Source organism: Lepidothrix coronata, unplaced genomic scaffold (genome assembly GCF_001604755.1).
Source record: "Lepidothrix coronata isolate B3197 unplaced genomic scaffold, Lepidothrix_coronata-1.0 Scaffold61, whole genome shotgun sequence".
Classification (NCBI taxonomy): Eukaryota; Metazoa; Chordata; class Aves; order Passeriformes; family Pipridae; genus Lepidothrix; species Lepidothrix coronata.
This window is the reverse complement of record NW_016690241.1, coordinates 4974502-4997898: the sequence shown is the minus strand read 5'-3', so window position 1 is coordinate 4997898 and position 23397 is coordinate 4974502. Positions and strand designations below refer to the sequence as shown.

General features: G+C 37.2%; 1 protein-coding gene across 5 annotated transcripts in view; it reads right to left on the bottom strand.

Annotated features, from left to right (window-relative positions):
• Window positions 1–410: 410 nt before the first annotated feature.
• Window positions 411–23397, bottom strand: part of MTR (5-methyltetrahydrofolate-homocysteine methyltransferase) — a 48914-nt gene continuing 25927 nt past the window's right edge. For all 5 annotated transcript variants that reach the window (XM_017817545.1, XM_017817548.1, XM_017817547.1 and 2 more), the window contains 15 exons: window positions 22162–22251; window positions 21372–21524; window positions 20696–20803; window positions 16976–17076; window positions 14942–15009; window positions 13968–14088; window positions 10979–11060; window positions 10089–10187; window positions 9267–9342; window positions 7905–8060; window positions 7022–7218; window positions 3611–3811; window positions 2749–2941; window positions 1913–2025; window positions 411–1780 (listed from right to left, as the gene is read on the bottom strand). In XM_017817545.1, coding sequence (XP_017673034.1) covers window positions 1694–1780; window positions 1913–2025; window positions 2749–2941; window positions 3611–3811; window positions 7022–7218; window positions 7905–8060; window positions 9267–9342; window positions 10089–10187; window positions 10979–11060; window positions 13968–14088; window positions 14942–15009; window positions 16976–17076; window positions 20696–20803; window positions 21372–21524; window positions 22162–22251 — 1845 coding nt within the window. In that variant the 3' untranslated portion in view covers window positions 411–1693. The remainder of the gene's footprint in view (window positions 1781–1912; window positions 2026–2748; window positions 2942–3610; window positions 3812–7021; window positions 7219–7904; window positions 8061–9266; window positions 9343–10088; window positions 10188–10978; window positions 11061–13967; window positions 14089–14941; window positions 15010–16975; window positions 17077–20695; window positions 20804–21371; window positions 21525–22161; window positions 22252–23397) is intronic.

The window sequence follows — 23397 nt, the reverse complement described above, 5'->3', positions numbered from 1 at the left end:
GAGTGCTGGAGAGGAGAGCATTAAATTGATTTACAAATGTGCAAGGACCAAAAACAAAGCAAAGAGGATTTCAATTTTCGCAAGCTATGTGTTTCAGGAACAAAGTTTCCTTTATATTAAGAATGTTTTACTGTATTTTTGGCAATCTAAATGAGTGTTCTACCATCCCCACAACAAGAATCAGCTGATCAACTAGGACATGTCTCAAGTCCCTTGACATGGATTAGGGGGAGGGTGGGAATCCATATAGAAATTATTTTTGTAAGTCATTAAAGGATGAGCCATTCTAAAACATTCAGTTAAGAACACACTTATGCAACTACTTTACCTCCCCTCCCCAAAAAAACAGCCTTTATAATTTCAGGTTCATAGTACAATGTGCATATTCATTTTGACATTATCTGTTCAGATTATTGTGCACATTTTATTGTTGGCATTTAAAGGATTCTAATGAGATAACACCGCTGACAGCTTAACCTTTATTAAACTGTTGATACAAGATGATTCTTTTAGCATAAAGTCAGATGAAGACATTACAAAAATTATATAGCTATTCATAGATTGCAATAAACTATTAAAAAGAACATTCTCTTTACAAGATTGGTCTTTTATTTACAATTAGAGACCAGAAAAAATGAGGGGTTTCTTTCACAATATTTTACTAAATTAGCATTTAAATAATACTTGAGGCACTTTTCAGAGATTATTAAAAGCTATGAACAATTAGATCACCGAGAGTTGAATCTGAAGAATATGTCTCTGATATTAATTGTTACATATGACAGTATTACTACTAGTTGCTTTTAAAATCCAAGTATCTGGAAGGTTAAAGAGTTTGTAAAACACTGAAGTCAGCTCCAAGCTTTCTGTCTGTCTATAGTAACAAGTATGCTTCTCATATTTTTCACATACAAATGATTGTTTATGTATTAATTAAGCCTCACAACATAACTCAAAGGTAGGAAGCGCCAGTACCCTTTATGCGGAGTAGAAACAGATTGTGACTTGCTGAAAGGAAGAGGAAGCATGAAGCAGACTACTCCATGGGCTCAGTCATCCCATTTCACAATACAGCACTTCTGATATTGATCCAGCACATCGTATTATGCTAAACACCATCGAGAACAACCTATGTTCCCAATCACAAGACCTAAACACGGAGCAGACAGATTTTAAAAAAGGAGATCTGTTGTACTTCAATTGCTCCTCATCAGTCAGTATAAAACCTTTTGTGACTTTACAGAAAAATCACATCATATTTCTGTCCCTGGACTTGCCAAACACATTAAAATAACACAAGTCAAATTCTGTTCTACGTATATCCACAGCCAATGGGATAGAAATTCTTGCTTCTGATTTCTCCTTCTCCCGCGGACAGGAGAGCTTTGCATTTTCCACATTCCACCCTACACGTAGCTTCTCTACTTTGTGCAAAAAAATAAAAATAAATAAAAGTATGCTGCTACAAGTGAGAGAGCTAAAATGCATTCATGGTCTCAAGCCAAGGGCACAGAGCAGATTTGATTTGAAATATTAAGTTCCTTGATCAAAAATTTAAAATAATCAGACAAGCTATTGGGATGGAGGGATGGATGGATGGATGGAAGAAAGCTGTTTTCAGTGGGAAGTCTTTTCTTGTTCCTTCTGGCAAATGGACCATCACAAAAAAAAAGTTCACCCACAAGTATCAGAGTTATTCAGTATCATATCCCAAAACGGGTCCAAGCCATTTCTCCACTTCTGCAACCGACAATTTTTTTCTCAGTGCATAATCTTCAACCTGCAAAGAGACCACAAAACATGATGGAGATTTTGGAACTCCAGCTTTTAGTATTTACAAATTTTTTAAGACATCTGCTAATTAGATGTTTTTAAATGTTCTAACACTACTACAATGAACAGCGTAAGTTACCTGATCTTTACATATCTTTCCAACAGCAAAATATTTGGAATTGGGACTGGAAAAGTAGAGGCCAGAAACTGCAGAAGCAGGTACCATTGCTAGTGATTCTGTTAAACCAATTCCTGGAAAAGTGAATGAGAATCCTCTTATTCTTGAGAACAATTGAGAATAAGCACAAATTCAAAACCTTTTTTGTGTTGGACAGCTTCAAGTAAACTCAAAAAAACCAAGAAGGTTTCAGATGAATTAAAACAAAAACCATTTTCCATTTGTTAACTATTAAAAAAACCCACAGACCTTTAAATACACTGCAGACGTTCATTATGATTACTGTAAAGTAACTGTACAGTTTGAAGGAAAAAACCTGGGAGATTTTGGCAAGAGGTTTTGAAACACAGGAAGGTATTTTTGGAGCAGTGAAACATCTGACATGTAAAATATCAGAGGAAAACAAATGGAATTCATTCCTTTTTAAGAATTACCATCTCAAGGTTCCTGTGGACCAGGATACACACTGCTGAATTGGCTTTTTTTCCTGTTTATATCTGGAATGTCTTCTTGCAACCATAAGGATGCTAGAAATTTTCTCTGTGCAGCAGAACCCTGTTTGCATGTAATCTGCTACTTAGGGACACAACTCCTTCACCAAAAGCACTGACAGTGTTTTTAAAATTCTTCCTTGAATGAGGCCAAATAAAAATGGCAATGAAAAGGGGAAGAGAGCAAATCCTAGAAGCACATCAGTATTTTATGTAGTTCTGCACCACCCAATTCACTGTATTTTTGGAATGTCAATCTTTCATTCACATAAAAACAGTTTAAGAATCTTAGTAAAGCAGAGTTACCTGTTGTTTCCTCAATGTTTGCAAGTTTCCACATGGTGAGTTTTTCTGTATGGTCAGGCTGGCTTGGATATCCAGGGGCAGGGCGAATTCCCTCATATTTAATTCTGCGTAGGTCAGAGAGATTGAGCTGCTCAGTAATACTGTAAGCCCAGAATTCCCTTCGAACCCGTTCATGGAGCTCCTCAGCAAATGCCTTGGAATAGAATGAAAAGATTTTTTTGTATTTTAGTTTGTTCAGAATGATGCAATAGCTATTTAATACAAACAATGTCTTAGAGAATTTCTTCCCCTTCCCATTTTAATTTTTAAGGGAGCTTTTAACATTGGTGAGAAATTTGATAGAATTAAAATTCACATGCAAAACTTATTTTGCTAACTCAAGTATTTTAGTTTCTTCTCTTACTGGTAGATAGGGGTTTTTTGATTGTCCTGATTTTAAATCCTACATACTCAAAAGATGTGGACAAGTAACCTAAAAAGTAACCTAATTAACCTATGGTAGCAACATATCATTATAGTCACTAGGTCTTGACCATCTGTGTGTCTCATCCAGGTCTAGCTATGGAAGGCTACATCATTCTTGCATCCATGCTAGGATCAGATACAAGTACGCACTGCGGCTCTTTTTAGCAGAGGTCCTTTCCTCTAGCTGAAAGTGGGCAACAACTTTTCTGAACTGCTATTTTGCCAGCAACAGTTGCCCTTCAGGAAGAATTCCCACTTCAGTAAATATCTTTAGATGGCAACTCATTATGCTTTCTGAAACTGTGCTGTAGCTTGAAATACACACCTAGAGCTAACCCCACTTGCATTGCACTGAAGTGGCTGTAAGTTTGCTGAAAGTTGCAAGGAAACCTCATACCTCTGCCAACCGATCGCCGAGAGCCTTTACCATTATGATGTTGTATTCATCATCCTGTTTCCTAAATTCATTGCATAACTCATCTACACCAAAGCAGGCCACAGCAAACAGGCCTAAGTAGTCACGAATGCCAGAATCCATTGGTGCTATGAAGTCAGAGAGGCAGTAATATGGATCTGTGCAGGCAGAGTCTTTTTCAGCCTAGAGTAACAAAATCAGTGCAATAAATCAGAACATTTAAAAATATATTATTAGTGCACTACTAAGCTAAAGACCAGTATTTTTAACACTAAAGGGCTTAAGGCATTTCTGACAAACACCTAACTAGTCTTTGAGCCACGGTGGCTTTCCTGTAGTTAAATTAGAAGGAAACCACCTCTCTCAGAGCATGTTCAGACCACTGAAGAACAAAACGCCATAGAAGAGATGCTGCGCTGAACACACATATAGAGATATTTTATTTCTGTTTACAGCCAGTAAGATTTATCAGCTTATACTGTAGGTTCAATCTTTGTATGGGCCATTCACTTCAGAGTTGGACTTGATGATCCTTGTGGGTCCCTTCCAACTCAGAAGTTTCTGTGATACAAATTATTACAAAATAAGGAACACTCTTGTGCCAACTGGGTAAGAGGAGGAATAATTACTCTCTACCCCTCACAGATTCCACATTTGCTAGCAAAACTGATGGTTGATAAGCAAACTGGAAATTCTTCAGCAATTCCCTCTATAGAATGGCTGTGAGAGTTTATAAACATTCCTGGTTTCTCATGGTACAAACTATGTGCTCAGTAATCCAGACAAAACTGTGCCCACGATGCAGACCTTACAGTAGTCACACATACAAACAAACAAAATTGATCTATCACTACTGAAAAGTTGAATTCTAAATGAAGTTCAAGTGGGTTTTATGCAAAGGAAAGTGGCCCAGAGGGAAAGGACCTGGGGGTGCTGGTCAACAGCTGGTTGAACATGAGCCAGCAGTGTGCCCAGGTGGCCAAGAAGGCCAATGGCATTTGGGCCTTAGCAGGAACAGTGAGGCCAGCAGGACTAGGGAAGGGATTCTTCCCCTGTACTTGGCACTGGTGAGGCCGCACTTCAAGTACTGGCCCACTCACTTCAAGAAGATCTTTGAGGTGCTGGAGCAAGTCCGGAGAAGGGCAAGGAAGCTGGTGAAGGTTGTGGAGCACAAGTCCTATGAGGAGCAGCTGAGGGAGCTGAGGTTGTTTAGCTGGGAAAAGAGGAGGCTCAGAGGAGACTTTATCGCTCTCTACAACCACCTGAAAGGAGGTTGTAGCCAGGTGGGAGTTGGCCTCTTCTCCCAGGCAACAACTGATGAGAGGCCACAGTCTTAAGCTGTGCCAGAGAAGGTTTAGGTTGGACATTAGGAAGAAAGGCTTCACAGAAAGGGCAATTAGACATTGGAATGGGCTGCCAGAGGAGGTAGTGGGGTCATCATTCCTGGAGGTGTTTAAGAAAAGACTGGATGTGGCACTGAGTGCTATGGTCTAGTTGACATGGTGGTGTTGGGTCACAGGTTGGACCCAATGATCTCAGGGGTCTATTCCAACCCAACTGATTTTGTGATTCTGTGGAATAGGAAATATACTGCTCACTGGATCCTTTTCCAAAAATGGAAAAAAGGTAACAGAAAGAGGTGACTAACTATCCAAAAAGAAATTTTGAATCATATCATGTGGAAACATGATTGCTATTTAAGAAGTGGCACAGATCTTGTAAATCTACCCAACTTAGAGAGAGAAAAGTTATTTCATGGCTATCACTTAGCTGAAGATTCCTATTCTATGACAATATTTTAACAATGCTTTCCACTCAATCCCAACTGCATCTTAAAAACAAATAAAACGCCTTCAACCCTGAAAAACAAAGAAAAATGGCCTGTTAACCCACTAGGTTAATACCATAAAGTACTATAAAACCAAAGAAATATCCTTTTTCCACACAGATAAAATCTATGTTAATTTTGAGGTTCTTTTGTAATTATTAGAGTTAAGGAAAATATTAAATGGATCCCCAACTTTTAGATTTATGTCACATCCTTAACAGTGTCAATGTCATGAACTCAAGTCTCTGTACTGAAAGGAAAATTTTATATAAGAAACAGAAGACAATTATTTGCTTCTACTTTGCTCTGGTGAAGACTCTGCTGAATTACTATATACACCAGACTGGAAGAGATGCAGCTAAAATATATAGAGTCCAGAAGAGCAGTATGCACAATAGCACAGAGTTTCATGCCCTTAACCTCTGAGAGAAGCCTGAATAACTGGGGATATATAAGATAAAAAAGACTAAGGAAAATAACAGTATTACGATAATAAAACCCTTTACAAGAATATTATCAAACCAGATATTCTTCTTGGGAGAACCCTGGGAAAAGGCCAGGAAAAGAAACAGTAGTAAACATGATTTACATGGGATATCAAAATATTTAACTAGGCCATAAGGCTCTGGAACAGCCCTGCATGTGTGCTTGTTGAGAGCATTTTATATAAACATCTGCCATGGATTGTCACAATCCATCTCCATGCTACAGATAATCTGTTCCAGGGAACTGGAACAGAAAATCTTAAGAGTCATGTATTTCTTAGTACAGTCCTGCAATGTTGGCACATGATTGTCCTTATAGAATATGGTACTCCAGAAATTTAGGTAATCGTTGAAATTTTTTTTCTGACCATGTTTGATGACTCTGAATATGTGAACTATGAAGAAGCCAAATCAGAAGACAAGGAAAAAAAAAAGAGAAGCAGAATATCTTGAAAGTTCAATCTATCCAATTAAATGCAAATCTAGGTAAGTATGATTCCAGCATGAATACTTAAAATAATGATTAGCTCAATCAGAATTAGCAGCCAACTAATTCTAAACTGCCCCTCCATATGGTGAATTTTACATCAAAATTAAGACTATCAAAAACACTTATCTCCATTGAGCTTTATTTTCCAGGATTTTTTAATTCTAACTGGGTTTAACCTTTAATACATTCAAGCAGAATTTTTCATCTAAAGCAGAATCCAGGGATATTAGAGAACTAAGGTTCATTAGGTTCTAATTTAGCAACACAAGATCCATGTAATGAAGCTATACAGCACATTGCTTTAGGATATCTTAAATATTAAAATTAAGATGGAAAATGCACATCATTTCTGAAAATATCCAACCTATAAAGCATTTTGTACAACTATTACAGTACAACACACTACAAATACTACAGTACAAATACCTGGATCACCACAAACAAGATCTTGTTATTACTGAAAGAAATGGCAAGACAACAACTGCAGACAGATTACAATGCCCATTTTCTACAGATTTTAATAGAGCACTTCTATTACATTCTTGCAATGCAGTGGAAAAAAAATTCACTTAAATGTGCTGTCATTGTACCTGTTGCCTCAAGCCATAAAATTTTGCTATTGGTTCTGAAGATCCCACTGCCTCTTCCATAGCATATAAGTGGATATCATCCTGAACACTTTGAGCTGGCCAGAACCCGACCACACCTCTGGCTTGTAATTTCTTTTGATTAATCAATGTTTTCAGTAGATCTTGCGCATCGTTATAAACTCTCCTTGCTTCTTCACCTAGCCAAAAAAAAAAAATTAAAAAAAAAAATCCCTTTAGAAACAGTATGTTTTCACAACTGGCTAAATAGGTTTAAGAATTGTTGAAGATTGATTCACTTTCCACATAATTCTCTGATGACTGCAGTGATCTGTCAGCTGCAGCAAATAGGGAGACTTCAGTGTGATCATGTCTATATAGCTGTAACAACATATATTTTAGGGGGAAAAAAACCCCAAATGCATGAAATGTTTCAGCCAGCATGTTTCAGACCTGGTGTGTGCACCTACATTATCACAGAGCAGCAGACCCAGAAGGTTGTTTTCAGTGTCACCCTTGCACTTTCATCATGTATTTCAAGGCCTACTGACTAGTTTCAAGAGGAGACAGAGCTCTCTTGCCATCTTCACCCACAACGGGAACATAGATATATCAAATGCTCTGCTGCCATTTTCTACCATTAAAATACCTCCCTGTGCTTTGGCAGGTGAATGCTAAATAAGGTCACTGAACATTTTTCCCCATTTATTTTTCAGCCTCACATGGCAACAGTTAGTTCATCAAGCGTTGTTTTAAACAAATTATTTCAACGACATTACTTTCCATGTGTTTTCACTATTTCTATGTATTTCAAAACATTCAGAATCTTAATGCAGCACGACAGGCTTGCTAGGATTCTTTACATGAAATAAAATTCAATACTTACCCACAGTTTTATCACTAAAGATCTTAGGAAAACTCCGGTTGGGATATTTTCCCCTAAGCTGCCAGACATCAAAGAAGGGCTTCCAGTCAATGTATTCTACCAGCCTCTTCAGGTCATAATCTTCAAAGACTTTTGTGCCGATGAATTTTGGTTTAACTGTAGGAATCAGAAGTATGATTTGACATGCTGAAAATAATTTAACATTGCTCTTATATGTGCTGCATAACTGATGCTCACCAGCCTCCACCACTGCAAATGACCTCTTCCAAATTAATTGTCTTAGAATTCTCATTGTCATATTGTTCCCAAATCATACCACACTCCATAGTTACAAAAAACATAAAAAGCATATAAAGTTGAAATAGAAAAACTAAGGCCTTTTGTTCTTTCACATAAATCAAGACTTATTAGCTGTTGGACTTTGGAACTTACTTCAGTGGCCAGAATGTTGGCCAAGACAGAACACTGAAAAAAACCTACACAACTTACCAATACCTAACATATTTTATGAGCATATATACCTTTCATATTTACAAATCCCTCCACAGAGACATGTTACATGCTATGATACTGCAGAATATTTGTGTAATTTTTTATGTAATTTCTAGGAACTTCTGCAGCCAGCACACACCTGTTTAGATGCACGTGCACAAGTGAAAACATGAGATTGATATATGTGTGCAAAGCCACAAGCTTTTCATTTGTTTTCTCTGTGCTGTTCAATACTTTATAACACAACCTTTATCAAGATGAGCTATTGAAAGTTAGCATCTTGTTGAGTCTTGTAAATGAAATGACGGAAAGCAGTGTTAATGTCACTGCAGGATGCAACTTCTTGTGGAATGCTGTTTACACTTCTAATCTTTAATTTAAAAGAAGAAAAAAATCAAAGCAACCCAGTACAAAAAACGATGGGGGAATGGTAGGAAAAAGTGTAAGGAGGAATTTCATAGAAATGCCATGTCACAACCTGTGTGCCACGTCACAACTATACGACACCAAGTATGGTGTAGTAAGCTTTGCAATGTAATGAGCCAGGCGGACATCATTTTTCAAAGTGGTCGTTAGATTTTTCTTTGACTATATCATGTTATGCGTAACTCATTGTTTTAGGATTTTCTTTCCAATTTTTTATTAAGTTGAAATTTAATTTTTAAATGAGCTGTGAAAAAATAAAGCAGAAACAGATTACTCAAGTTTATGCAAAACCATCTTTGCTGAGACAGACCCCAATTTACTTAAGCTGTTACACTGCTATATTCTGAAATTTAATCAAGCATAATTTAATTAAAAATGTATCTTAAATAAATACATTAAATAAAACAAAGGCACAGCAACAACAACCAAAACATATAAACTGACCCGGTTTATGGCCTGATAACCAGTCATTATGGAAACCTTTTCTTCTAGCCTGCTGTAGAGACAAGTATCTTCTTTCCTGTATAGACATAAAGGTGAATTTCAGAAAGCCAGCCATTTTTCAGACACATAAACTGTAACTGTTGACTTTGTGGTAGAGTTCAAAATACTCTTCAGGATAAATGTGACAACCAATAATTTCAGTCCCAACAACTCTAAGTTCACAGGTGTAAAGTAAGATTACTCCACAACCATACCATTATTTTTTCCTGTATACTTCTAATAAACCTGGTCTACAAGATTTCTGGTTCCTCTGAACTACAACAGAGGTTCCTTTATTACTTCAAAATACACTAAAATACAGGTACAGCAAAATATTCTCCTATTGCTCAGATCCCTCACCTACACAAGACTAAGACATTAGGAAAGCATGGTGTTTTAAAATACAATGTGGCTCAGTACCAGCAAAAGCCACCAGTGCCATTTTCGTTATCCTGTCTGTAGCTTCCCATTTTCAGCTACTGCTCTAGGAGAGCACAAGTCTCCTGTAGGTTGACTGCCAGCTCCATGGAGGTGTCCTAGATACCATTGATTAGCCACTGATGACAATCAAGGATTTGCCAAATATGTTAGACTCGTGCAGAATTTTCCCTTATAGGTTAGAAAATTTGATTTCATAAGCATTTCTGGAAGTTTTCAATCAATTCTACTGGAAGTTTTAAATGAGAACAAATACACCTGAAGTTCTTCATAAGGAGCTGAAACCAAGAGTAATGAGGCAAGTGCCAACCACTTCAAATGACGCTAAATCAATTACATTTGTACCTTGAGAGACTCATAATGTTCTTGTCTAATTTCTTCATATTCCTCTAATATTTCTTCAAAGAAATCATCCTTTACACTATTGTCTAAGAGCTGGGAGCACTGAAAAAAACAGGAAAGAGAAAGCAGTAAGTACATACTGTAACATACTGTAATAAGGACAGAGTATGAATTTCAGACTAAGCAGTCTCTTTTGGACTCACTTCCAATTACAATTGGCAACACTAAACTAAGCCTTACCAATAATCTGCAAACTAGATTCAAACTATTCAAACTATCCATATTTGGAATATGAGTACTACTGAGAGCACTGCCCTACTTCACAGGTAGTATTAGCAGAGCCAAGTCTGGCTCTGAAAAGACGTGACAGGAAAATACTCAAAAACTTCAAAAACTAATAGCCACAGAAACAACACGCTGCTTGGCCTACTTCTTACAAGTAAGAATTTGCCAGCTAAGACCACCCATTTCTCTGAAAGAGAATCCAGCCCAAAAAACTCCAGCCGCACGTTTCTCTTTACTTATGTTGCCATCTAACTAACTTCAGAAATATATCCAAATTAGAGAGAATAGCAGTTCTTATCTAACTCTATTGCTCTTCACTATAAAATATCTCAAAACTACAGTCAAGGACTCAGAGTTAATGTCACCCTCACTAAAGAAATGTGGCATTTAAATAAAAGTACCTAGTGACAATAACTGACATAAGTCAGGTGAGAGAACCACGTGGTAGCAAAAAATCAACTGAAGCAAGAGTAGTTCAGAAACTTGTCTCTGTCGTGCTTCTTCAATTTTCTGCTACAACATTAAGCCTTAGAGGAAGGACGAGAGGCACAACAGAAAAACAGGGCATGTATTTTTGCATGGATGAAAAACTATAATTTAGAACTTACAACCACAACACTCTTGGATGCATCCAGGACATGAATTACAGGTGCGCTATATCGTGGGGCAATTTTAACAGCTGTGTGTGTTCTTCAATGAAAAAGAAAAAGAGTGAGCATTTCATAACTGATGCAAAAAACCAACAAAACCAAAACACCCAACAAAAACAGACAAAACCCCCAGTGAAATAAATCCTGACTTAACCACAGACTAGAACTTCAAAAGAAGTTCGTTTGTCCATCTGCTACACATGAATCATTAAACACAGATTTTAATAATAGGTACATAAACACTTTTCTTCAAAGAGTATCAGAACACTCCATAAATAACGTGCCAACTCACATTCCCTCACTGTCTTACCAGCTGAATGAAAATCAGCAACTCATTAGTTTGAGTCTCAGAAAATTTCAGTGACAATGTTCCAAACTAAGCCTACCAAGAACTAACAATTTTTTTAATCCTTTTTGCTCATCTTACATTTTTCCCTCCCACATGCTGGGTCTATAGACTAGCATTAACCTAATTCAGGGATGATTATTCCATTTCTGCAAGGCTCTACTTCAAAATTGGAGGCTCAAGTCCTCTACTCGCCTGAAGAAGGAATTCTGCCAGTGGTCAATAAATATTACAAACTTGCATCTTGAAGATACAGTGAACCTTGCATTATAACTATAGGAGTAATAAAGACAGGTAGTGATCCTACTTCTCCACTGTCTGTCAGATTATGAGACAATAGGTCTGCTACAACATGTGCTGCTCTGATAAAGAAAGGAACACTGCTAACAGCTTCTAGTGATGAAAGAACCTCTGCTCAGAGTCCTGCCAAAACTCTGCAAGAAAGTGTAGGAACAAAGACCTTATAGGCCAAAGCCCCGTTTGCTTTCTTGTATGCTAAGGTCAAACACCATTCTTTAAATAAGATCTAAATCTGAGTCCAGGAAGCAACCTTCCACAGCTGAAATAAGATCTCCTTTTTCTTCAGGTTCTGTCAAATATTTAAAGCACTTGAACACAGAGGTTTACTGATGACTGTGCAACACAGCTGTGTAAACACTGTCCAGCATCTTCTGAATTTGCTGCTAGGAAACAGACTTCTGATCTTGGCAGCAATATGTTTTACAAAGATATTGTATCTTCTGTTCTGATAGGGACAAAGGAAACAAAGAGGACATGGTCCTACAATGGCACTGTATCAACCACTACATACTAATTTTTATATTTTTTTTAAAAATAAACTTTACCACAGAGAGAATGTCACCATTATTTCTCAGCATCTGAATTTACCAAAGCAGCACAGTAAGAATGCAAACATCATCATTACTGTAAATTATGAAGAAACTCTACTGTGCAGATTCTGGAGACAAAATCCATCCTCTCTCTCTTTTAAACTAACCTCACCTTACACCCTTCAAAATATTTACGGTCTCCTTATTCCAAATAACAACATCTACTTTTCACAGAGAAAAAAAAATTGTAGATGGTTCTTCATTAGCAACCTCTGACACATACACAACGTTTGAGAATGTACACATGAAGTTAAGCTTAAGACTGGGAAAGTAAAATTAAATATATATTATGAATCCAGTCTTCCATATAGAATACCTTTACTTGACATATATTTTATAGACACTGTATTGTGTCTGGGCACATGCATAAGTGTATATTTATATACAGTTGACATAAATAAAATTACTATTTATGTATTCAAAATTATGTATATATTCTTCAGTAATTTCCATATTCAAGGATAAAACTAGTGCTACCTCCCTCTTAGCTACATTCATCTCTGTGAATAAATTCTACAAAATTGTTTGATGGTGGTTATTTGACATGGATTACAAGACCACAATACCTCGTGTGAAAACACTGAAAAGATCTGAAGAAAGGGCTCTCCTAAGACCTCCACTTAGAATAAAGCCTTCCCTTCACTCAACTCCTGTTTTTTTTTTTTTTAAGGAAAAACCCTCCATGTTTGTTGTCAGTATCAAAGTCGTAGGAAGAGACTCACAGGGAGAAGGAGAAAAAGAATACAGTGAACCTTGCATTACAATTACAGGAACAATAAAGACTGGTAGTGATCCTACTCTCCACCATCTGTCAGATTATGAGACAATTTGCTAAAGACAAAAATACAGAATAGGTCTGGCTACAATATGTGCTGCTCTGATAACAAAAGCAACACCACTAACAGCTACACAAAAAATGACCTCTGCAGTCTTCTGAGCTGTCACCTACTCAAGCATACTGCAACCTAAAGGAGCCAGCAAAGCGTGACCCAAGGCCATTATACGTGCCCAAAACACATCTGTGGTAATGTTAAGACTAGGTGTCAGTGAGCTGTCAATACTGATCTTCAGGAAATCATAGTAGCTCTATTATTTCATTTGAACAGACCTGAGAGAACAAGATATCAACAGAAAAGCTCAGTCTATCAAATGCAACATGCTAAGTATTTCAAAGCAAGCAGCTAGACTTTATCCCCTATCAGCCTGTTTGAACAGGACTGGAGACTCAGCCCAGTCATCACCTTTCTAAACAATGATCCAGGAAAATACAGTAACTTTCTTAAAGATAATAGCTCTCTAATGTCAACATGATCATTTCATGTCTCAAAATCCTGCATTTCTGGAATGCTTTGATGAATCAAAGTAGAACATTCAAGCTGTTGGAAGAACAGAACTGTATTCACACGCGTATGTGCATGAACTTTTAGAGGAAATACAGTACTTCCACATACAATATACACTTGCAAAATACACACTTGTAAAAATTAAATGTTTAAGATGTCCATTATTTGTTATGTCCTGATTACATTTTACCTCTGTATTCTAGGATTTCTAAGACAAGAAGTAACTGTCAATCATAAGTAAATACATACCAGTATGTATGTTACAGAAAAATGGGGAAAGGGGTAAAAAAATGGCTGTAAATTTTCTTTTTCCCTAGTTAACACTATTTTCACAGATATTGCCCATACTCCCAACTGAGATATCTTACTTAGAAGTAGTTGCTCCTCCAATCAGCAAAGGAATCTTTATTGCCAATCTCTCCATTTCCTTAGCGACAAAAATCATCTCATCCAAAGACGGGGTGATGAGACCAGACAGGCCAATTATATCTATTGCAAATTTACAAACACACATACACAAGGGGTTTAGCAAATCCACTCTAGAAAGACACAGAAATTATTACAGAAAGGTTTATTTCATACATCAGATAACTTCATGTGTCAGAAAATAATGAGATAAAAAGCAGGGTAGTCATGAGCCTATAAGGAAGGTTTGACCCAATTAAAAAGTAAAAGCTTTCCAAGAATGACAATGATTCCAAATCCCCAGTTTAAGATATTTCCCAGTCTTCACAGCTGCTGAACATCTACTGCTCTGGTTTCAACAATAAATAAACAGTACTTTTGATTAGCAAGCTCCAAGCCTCAGAAGCTCAGCACTGAGGACCGAAATAAGACACAATAATTATAAGCTCTGCTCTTGGAAACGCTTTCAAACTTCACCATCTATGTTCCACACAATTCATCTTTTCCAAGATGCAGTAGACTGTTTCAAAGCAACTGCAACTTGTTTCAGAAAGTTCATTATTTATTACAACAATTCATTCCTGCTTTCACACTCACTGATCTGGCAAGCCAAATGCCAAGTTCTTTCACTGCTTTAAGACCCAACAAGGAGTTACCTAAACCATTTCAAGGCTCCATTTATCCCCCTGTAAAACAAATACTAAAGCATCTCTCATGGAATTGTCCTTTTGATACAGGGTTTCAACTCCTCGGGCTAAGTTTCACAGAAGTGCCAAATGCTAAATAATTAATATTGTTAATGCAGCAGTTCTGATTTCTCTGAAGATAGTCTAGACCAAATCATAGACAGCATAGGAATGCAATAAGCAGCAATAAAAAATGCAAGTGTGGTTTAAAAATCAAACAATTCAGAAGTACTAATGAAATCTCTCTATACCTGCTTTGTTCTCAACAGCAGCTCTCAATATCTTATCACATGGAGTCATGACTCCTAAATCAATAACTCTGTGAAAAGAAGTGAGATGACACACGATCCTTTAAATAATAAATAAAATATCTGCTGAAGGGCAAATACATTTCCTTTACCGTAAATAACTGACCTAAAATTGAAGTTAAAATTGAGATTTTTGTTTGTTTCTCTTAAGACCACTTTTGGGAATTTCAATATAGGAAACATCTCTGGGTCTGGCAAAATTTTCAATAAGTCAGAGTTCCAGATGGCATAGTAGTTAAGAAAATTCAAGTGTAAGAGGCTTTTTTTTTAGTTAAATAAGTTTTTGTGGTTGCACTAAGTCTGGCTGAGATGAGTTAATTTTCTTCACAGCAGCTGGTATGGTGCTGTGTTTTAGATCTGTGACCAAAACAATACTGCTAACATTCTAAAATTTAACTACTGATGAACAGTGTTTTCCCAGCATCAAGGCCTTCTCTGTTTCTTACTCTAACCCCCCAAGGAATAGACTGTGAGTAGACACAACCAGACAGATGGCCCAAACTAACCATAGAAATATTCCATGTCGTATGATGTCAAGCTCAGCAATAAAAAAGGAGAGTAAGGGGTTTAGCAGGGGTTATCCATCTTTGAGTCAGGAACTGGCTAAGCACCAGTGTACCCATGGGAGGTGCAAGGGGATTGCCTTTGCATCACATGTTTTGTTTTTATTTTCTCTCTTCTTTCACTTCCTCTTCACTTGTTAAACATTCTTCTCCCCTCACAATTTTTCTTGCTTTTATTCTTCCTTTCCTCTTTCCCCATCCCACTGAGGTTGGCTGGGTGGAAATGACTGGCTGGTGCTTAGCTGCTTACCAGGGCTGTCAACAGCAGTGGCATTTCTGACATTATCTGGATAACATAAAAAGGTTTTGTGGACATCATATCTTATATTAGGAATATAAGATGATTCACATCAAAGTTGTGCCTTATTAAAGTGTACATTTTATTAAATGAGACACTGCACTTCCCTTATTACCATTTTAATCCTATTAACCCTAGCCATTGCTAAGGTTTTTATTTTTTCAAGTAAGGCACCCCAGCCTGCTGTTTTCATTCAGCCTCACTCACTACTCATGGTGACAGAAAACTCTCTGGCTTCAGTTCAGTAAGTGTAAATAAAGCTCAAGAAAGCCTGAAACCAATCGACAGAATTTCAAGAGAAAATTAAGTTGAATATATTGCATATACACAGCACTGCTACTGCCTTCAACACTTTGTGTTTTAAAATAAAGGGATAATTTTGGCTCTTTTTAGAGTAAATGACAACCCAAAGTCAAAGCAAAACTAAAGGAATGAATGATAAGACAGAGCTCCAAAGGTGATTCAGCTTTGTGCAACACCTGACAGACCCTTGACAAAGGGCACTGATGGGAATGTGACCACTCCTTCCAACACTGTTGCCAACCCTGCTGTGCATAGACAGGCCATGAAAGACCTGACTTTTCTTGAAGTTCTAACTTTTGAAGTTCAGAAACTCACCTCTTATTTAACAAAACATACCCCAGCAAGTTTTTAAAACTCATAGTTAACAAAAAGCTTGAAAAACACACTAGAAGTTTCATTCTAATCTTACAAGACTTTCTTTTTTCTCAACGCAACCCACACACAACAATTGCAGTGGGCAGTACTGTATCTCATTTCTTCAGACATTATACTTATAAGACATCATACTTATTACATTTAACTGATATAAAACAAATACAAAAATTGATGTTCTTACTTATGTTCCCACTGATGTTAAACTGCATTCACCTCAGATGCCAATTTATTAGGAAACACAGTATTAAATGAGGAGGCAATACTCCATCTTGCCCCACTCATTAGTAAAGCTGCCATCATCTGTATTCCCAATCACAATTTGGGGAATAGAGGACAGTTCCCAAGAAATGCCCACCTCTGCTATCACCACAGCTAAAGTTAGTCTGAGGTATTAATTATCTATGCATATACAGTTGTGTTCACAGTTAGTCTCTTTACCTGAAGTTGTTGCAGCCCAGAACAACTCCCACAATGTTCTTGCCAATGTCATGTACGTCTCCTTTCACAGTTGCTAATACTATTGTACCCTGATACGGATCCTGCAAGTTGAAGAAATAACACAAGAGTTAAATTGCTCAGAAGCCTCAGTATGTTTGTACAGATTCTTCAACGGTGCAATCCCAATCCATGTCCCAAATTCCTTTTGTAGTAATTGCAAAGCATAGTGGAGATAATATAGTAAATTATAAAATTTTTTTTAAAAGATCCAGGAAATTGAAACTTGCACATGAATTATTCTTGCAAATTGCATGGATGTTATTCAAAAATCTGTGTTTAAAAACAAAATAGCAGATAAAACTATTTCAGATCTGGATAGCGTTTTGTGCAGTGCAATAACTGAACTCCTAAGGTACTTCTGCTCCAAATATACACCTCACCAATAAAGAGATTAAATAGATTAAATATTTAGAACAAAAGGGCATGAATACTCATAATAACATGCCTGTCTCTGCATCAAGATCTATCTTTCAATGCAATGCTGAGAAGAACAAGGAAACAGAAACATTAGAAGGAAATTAGCATTAGAGCAACATTAGAGGAATTAGCAAAAGCTAAGAGACCATTTTTTATGCAACACAAATAGCAAGGGAGACATTTCAGTGCAGTGATCACACTACTTCAGATTACCCAAGCTGAACAAACGGGCTGGAAGAAGGATCTGTTTGAAGAAGGGAAGCTGTTCTGTCACAAGAAGGTCCTCGGTTAGATGGCATTCAGCCTGACCAAGGGTGCTACCAACAGTGCAACAGTGAAACTTCCCACAGCAGTTCTCCACCAGGACACAGGACATGGCAATACATTTTTAATCACTGTTGTCATTTGGAGCAGCTCCAGGCTATAACACTGCTATGTCTGAGTTGGTGCAGAATCAGATGGCAGTAAGCAACTACTTAAATTGTACAGAGCATATTCTATGCAGAACTACAAAATATTTTTCCAGACAGTATCTCATCTCCTCTGCAGATGGCAGAACCGAATGATTAAATCCTTCTATGAAGCATGTCATATTTCTGGACATTCTGAGTAGCTCTCTCTTTCATGAACCTACATTGCCTTCTGTAGTTGCAATATTATGGGTTAAAAAAAACTTTATATATTACCAAGAATGATATTAGTATTTCCGATGGTCCTAGCACATTTGTTGAATAAAATCCCTGGATCCCCACCAATGCTGCTGTTTACTAAAATCTATTATTTCCCCAGTGCTTCTGTTTTACAGAAGACTGGAGAACAGGGAAGGGAAGATGGAGGTCTGTAAGTCAGCCATCTCAGTACATCAACGAAAATTTTGCAAGTGAAAATATACTGCTGGAATGTAAGAGGAATTTGGGGAAAGAGATTAATCAAGGACAGGAGAAAAAACAAAAAGTGCTGCCCCATATTGTATCACACCTAATAACTAATGATGATTTAATTAGTGATTGATATAAAAAAAATTTTAATACAAATTGAATTTGCACATGAGAGGAAGAAAAATCTGTGCTGTGCAGCAAACAACATGGGCCAGAGCACATGCCACTTTAAATAAACCCTATTTAGGGCACACTGTGATTTCAATTGTCTTAAGCAAGGAGGTCCTCAAGTTCTGGGCACACATCCAAAGGGCTTCTTTTTTTTAATCTTCATAGAGATCCGCAGCCACAGCTATTTATCCTCAAATGTAACTATCAATGCTTTGCACTTCCTGGCAGTCTGTGACTAAAACAGTCCTGGAGGTTACAGTAGCCTGGGTAACATCAGACAGATCAGTTACCAGAGTCTGCAAATCGTTTTCCTTCAAGTCAACATCTAACTTTGGAGACAGACGCAACTGCTTTTATCTCACTCCCCAATTCTCTACACAGTGACAACATATTTTTGTAAGAGGAAGGCATTACATCCCTTTCCCAGCAGAAGGTAGAAGAAGAAGGAGGACAGAAGTCCTGCCTTTTCCCTCCTGTTCTCCTCAGCCACCAGAACATCTACACTCTCTTCGAGAGTGTTTGCTATCTTTTTAAGAACCTCCCAAATTCCACTTCACTTCTTATAACCAGAGAATTAAGTCCCAGATGATTCAGAGAAGACCCTAATCCAGTGCTCAGGGAAGCAATGGGGCAACAATTTTCAATGACTTTAGATAGCATCAGAACAAACCAGAAGGTGTAAAATACCAGCATCGCCGTCTGAATTAAAATAAAAGGGAACAGCATGAGCTGGAGAGAGATGACACATAGAAAGGTAACTCGTGACAGCCAAAGAACAGATCCACTTGAGATACAGCAGAGAAGGCATCCACAAAGAGCATGGGAAAAGAGACCAGGCATTCTCCTGCTTCCATTAAGATTAGTCAGGTTTGATTATCAGGTCATTTTTCTTTCTAAATTATTTACCGTATTTGCTACATTTATGTTGGACAATTACACAACATATCCACAGCAAGTAGAAAGATATCATGTAAGAAGATTTCAAGGGAAGAATTAGGAACCATTCAAAAATCCATAAAAGGAAACCCGAAGGAAATACACAAATATCACAGTTTAGAAAAATTCTGCTGTTCTTCCTTTTTTGTCTGTGTTAAAAACTAGGTTCTGATTAAAGCTATTGTCTCTGAGAACTCATGAAGACAAGATAAGGTTCCACAGGACTAAGAAAACGTAAATGTACATCAAACCTAAATCTGATAGTCAGACAAAGACAAGAGAAGAAGAAAAATATTTAACAACCAAAACCATAAGCACCTATCACATTATATAGTAAAAACAGCAGACACGAGTAATATAAATGGGATTTTGTCCAATTCATCTCAACTCTCTTTTCTACTGAATACAGTCTTGTCAGTATGGACAAACAAGGTACATCCTGTATCTTCATTTTTCTGTTGCTCCTATCACATATTTCATTTACCAAACTTGGAAGCAGTTACTTCAAGTATATTCACAGGTAGTTGATAAAACTACTCTCAGGCATCAGCAACTGGCTGCGAAACAGGAACTGCAATAAAGGCCCACAGCAATCCAAAAATCATTGGGTACTTTAAAATATATTTTACATATTAGATAAAAAGTAATTTTCAGAAACTGGTGGCAAAACACACACAAAAAGACAACTATAGTCAGGCCCTGTTTTCATAACACTTTTCCCCTGCAAGTTGGTCATGGCTACACATGCAGTGAGCATACTATTCTATCATAACAACATCTCTTGAAGTCACAATCTGTGAAGAAAAAGGGTGGAAGAAATTGGTTTGTTTAGCTGGAAGAATGATAAGGGCTATGAAGTAGAGAAGAGTTGAATAAAGAGAAACATGGTGACAGGCTTTGAACATGAAAAGGGAGTTACAGAGTTCAGCGAGAGTAGAAGTAGTAGAAGCAAGTGGCAAAATCTGCCATGAAGTTAGAAGTATCATGAATAAGTAACACTAGAACTAAATGCCTACAAAAATACAAGAAATTAAGTTACATCAGTATAAAGGGCCTACAAAGGCTTATGGCACCGATCAGGAAACTTGTGATAACACAAAATCTGCACTTTATGAATTTCAGACCAACTTCAAATTATGCCAAGGTTGTCAGTTTGCATAAGACTGCATCAACTCTCCAGGCAGTAAAAGTAATTAGTAATAAATAATTCCTATATTTGTCAGAGCATGCTGTGACAGAGTTACAGACTGTATCTTGCCTCTTCCTCTATGCTGCCTCGTTTGGCTCTCCTTTCCTCTCTTTCTTTTTCCATATAGGGAATAAGGTGGCCAACTGCTTTCTTCATAACTCGAGCAGACTTTATCACCTGCACAGATAAAGGAGGGGGGGGCAGAATAAACAATAAAGACAAGGTACAGGAATAGCTTCAGTTTTCCCCTAGCTTTCTCTTATACCCATTCAAGCAATAAATGAAACTTCATTTGCAGATTCAGGTTCCAGCTTTGCAGATTATTCTGTGGCAGCAGGCTGCTGGCTGGGCTAAGGATCAACATGACACTTTCTTGCACAGTGCAGCCTCCTGGACCACTCACAACAGAACTGAAAGCTACAAACAGGCCCAGACTTGGAAGGCGCTAAATGCAGTAATTTTTATTTGGATCTTTTATCTCTCTTGCTCTTTTTCATGGGCTTAGACTTAAAAGTGTGTTTCAAATAAAGCAAAAACACTCAGGAAGAAAGGAAACAAACACATAATCCTACATAAAGGAAGTCAGGTTGCAAAATAAAACATGAAAATTGCTGTTTCTCAGCAGCAACTGAATTTTTACAATTCCTCCTATCTGAAAAAACAGCCAGCATAGAATGTTTTGGCTACATTTTACAATACTAATTTTTGCAAAAGAGTAAAATATATGAAATTATTTTCTCATTACCTGAGGCAGAAACATCTTCCCAGCACCAAAAAGATCACCAACAATTTTCATGCCATTCATCAAAGGTCCTTCAATTACGTTTAGAGGTCTAGGATATTTTTCCTGATTTAATCTTGCTTCTTCTGTATCTGCAGTGACATACTTCTCAATGCCCTGAGAAAAAAATTGAGAAGCTTTTATCTTGCTAGAAATACAACTTTCATTTAGTTGCCTTCTCCCAAAAAAAGACAAAAGAAATCACACAGAAAGTACAAGTAGATGCTTTAGATACTGATACTCTTTAAGAATACCTCAAATGTGTATCGAAAATAGGCTTTCTTAAGAAACAAAACGCTACACTTCTTAGGCATATAAAGTTATTCAAAGGAAGTCCCCACTATTAACAGATTTGTTCATTTTTCTCAACCATGTCATAAGAAAAACCCAACACTCAAAGATTGCTTCCACAGCACAAGTGCCACTCAGTGCAGTACTACTAAAGGACCAAAAAAAGCCCTAGGAAGTAAAAGCAGTATGTCACAAAGTAAAAGCAGTATGTTTCTACAAACACAGTGGAATAAAATACTAGAGATCAAAGACTTCAACTTGTGAAGTTTAAAGATAAACCACTACAGTTTTTTCTGTTATTGAAGTTAAACAGAGCAGTTAAATATATTATTAATTATTAATTAATAGCTTGTTAAAGAACAGCAGCTGAAGAACTTTTAAAGGTAAGTATGTCCCTTAAAGTCTCAGCTGAGATCATGTCTCTGAGAGCTGATGGGTAGGACAGTTTTCTGCACAGATTTACCTTTATGAGAGCATATTCCAGCCTTTCCTCCACAGAGCTTTTACGCCACTCATCAGTCTGTACAACTTTCTTTCCTCCTTGGGCATGATTCTGAAAAAGAGAGACATCCAGAGGAGCTTGCAAGCATAAAAACTACAATTATGGACTTTACTTTTAGAAAAATTTAGGTAATTTCAATACTGAGTCATAAAATAATTTTAGACTATTCAAACGGTTTTTTATACACATGCAAATCACGCTGCAAACACCTGAGATGTACTATAGGCACTTAGGGGGATCTACATCCCAAAGGGTACATACCTCAGTGAAAATGTAAACAAAATAAAGTAAAAAAAAAAAGTTACTAAAAAAAAAAAAGAAAGCGAGAGCAGTTTGATAATTTTTATGCTCCTAAAAATGATGAAATTACTAATCCTAAGGGTTTCACTTCTGGGAACATAATTTAAATTGATTCCTCGCCCGCACACTACACTTAATTTTAAAATTCTAATTAATTTGGCTCTAATTCAGTTTCTGCTGGAATAGGTTATGTTATTGCATATCACAGACATGTTTTCAATCAGGCAGCCCACAAAACTACTGTTTGTCATGCACACAGACTGTCCCAAACCACCACATATTCTCTTTGTCTCACCCTCATGCTCCTCTTGGCTATGAACGCAGAGGCCAAAAGGGCTTCACAGTGCAAGAAAGTTCATGACCACCCATCTCAGAAAGGCTCGTGGAAGAGCACCTTATCCATTAATTCAGCCATCACACTTCAGGCAAGTAATTGCTTTCCCTCGCTCAGTTACTGGACATAATCTGACATCTTTCAGGCCTTACGAACCTCATGTACTTTTGAGTGCTCATCAGCATGTTTTTAAAGATAAAGCCATGGAAACAATATCACACTCATGGGAACAGAAACCAGAACAAGTTTTCATTCACGTTTATATGAACGTTAGCTAACTTCACAGCTTCTTGTTGTCTGATTTTATTCCCCTCATACATCTAGTTTGTAAAAAGGGAATGAAAGGAGGAAAATGTTGCTTGGAGATGTTGTAAAGTCCTCATTCTAAGTTAAATTAAAAATTTGACTGGACATGTCCGTGGCTGGCCCTGCTTTGAGCAGAAGGGTTGTACTAGATGACCTCCAGAGGTCCCTTTCCACTTCAGCCCTTCTGTGATTCATTGAAACGGTACCAAGTGCTCCTCAACCTCTGGCCAGACAATTTAGCAAGGGAACCATTCCAA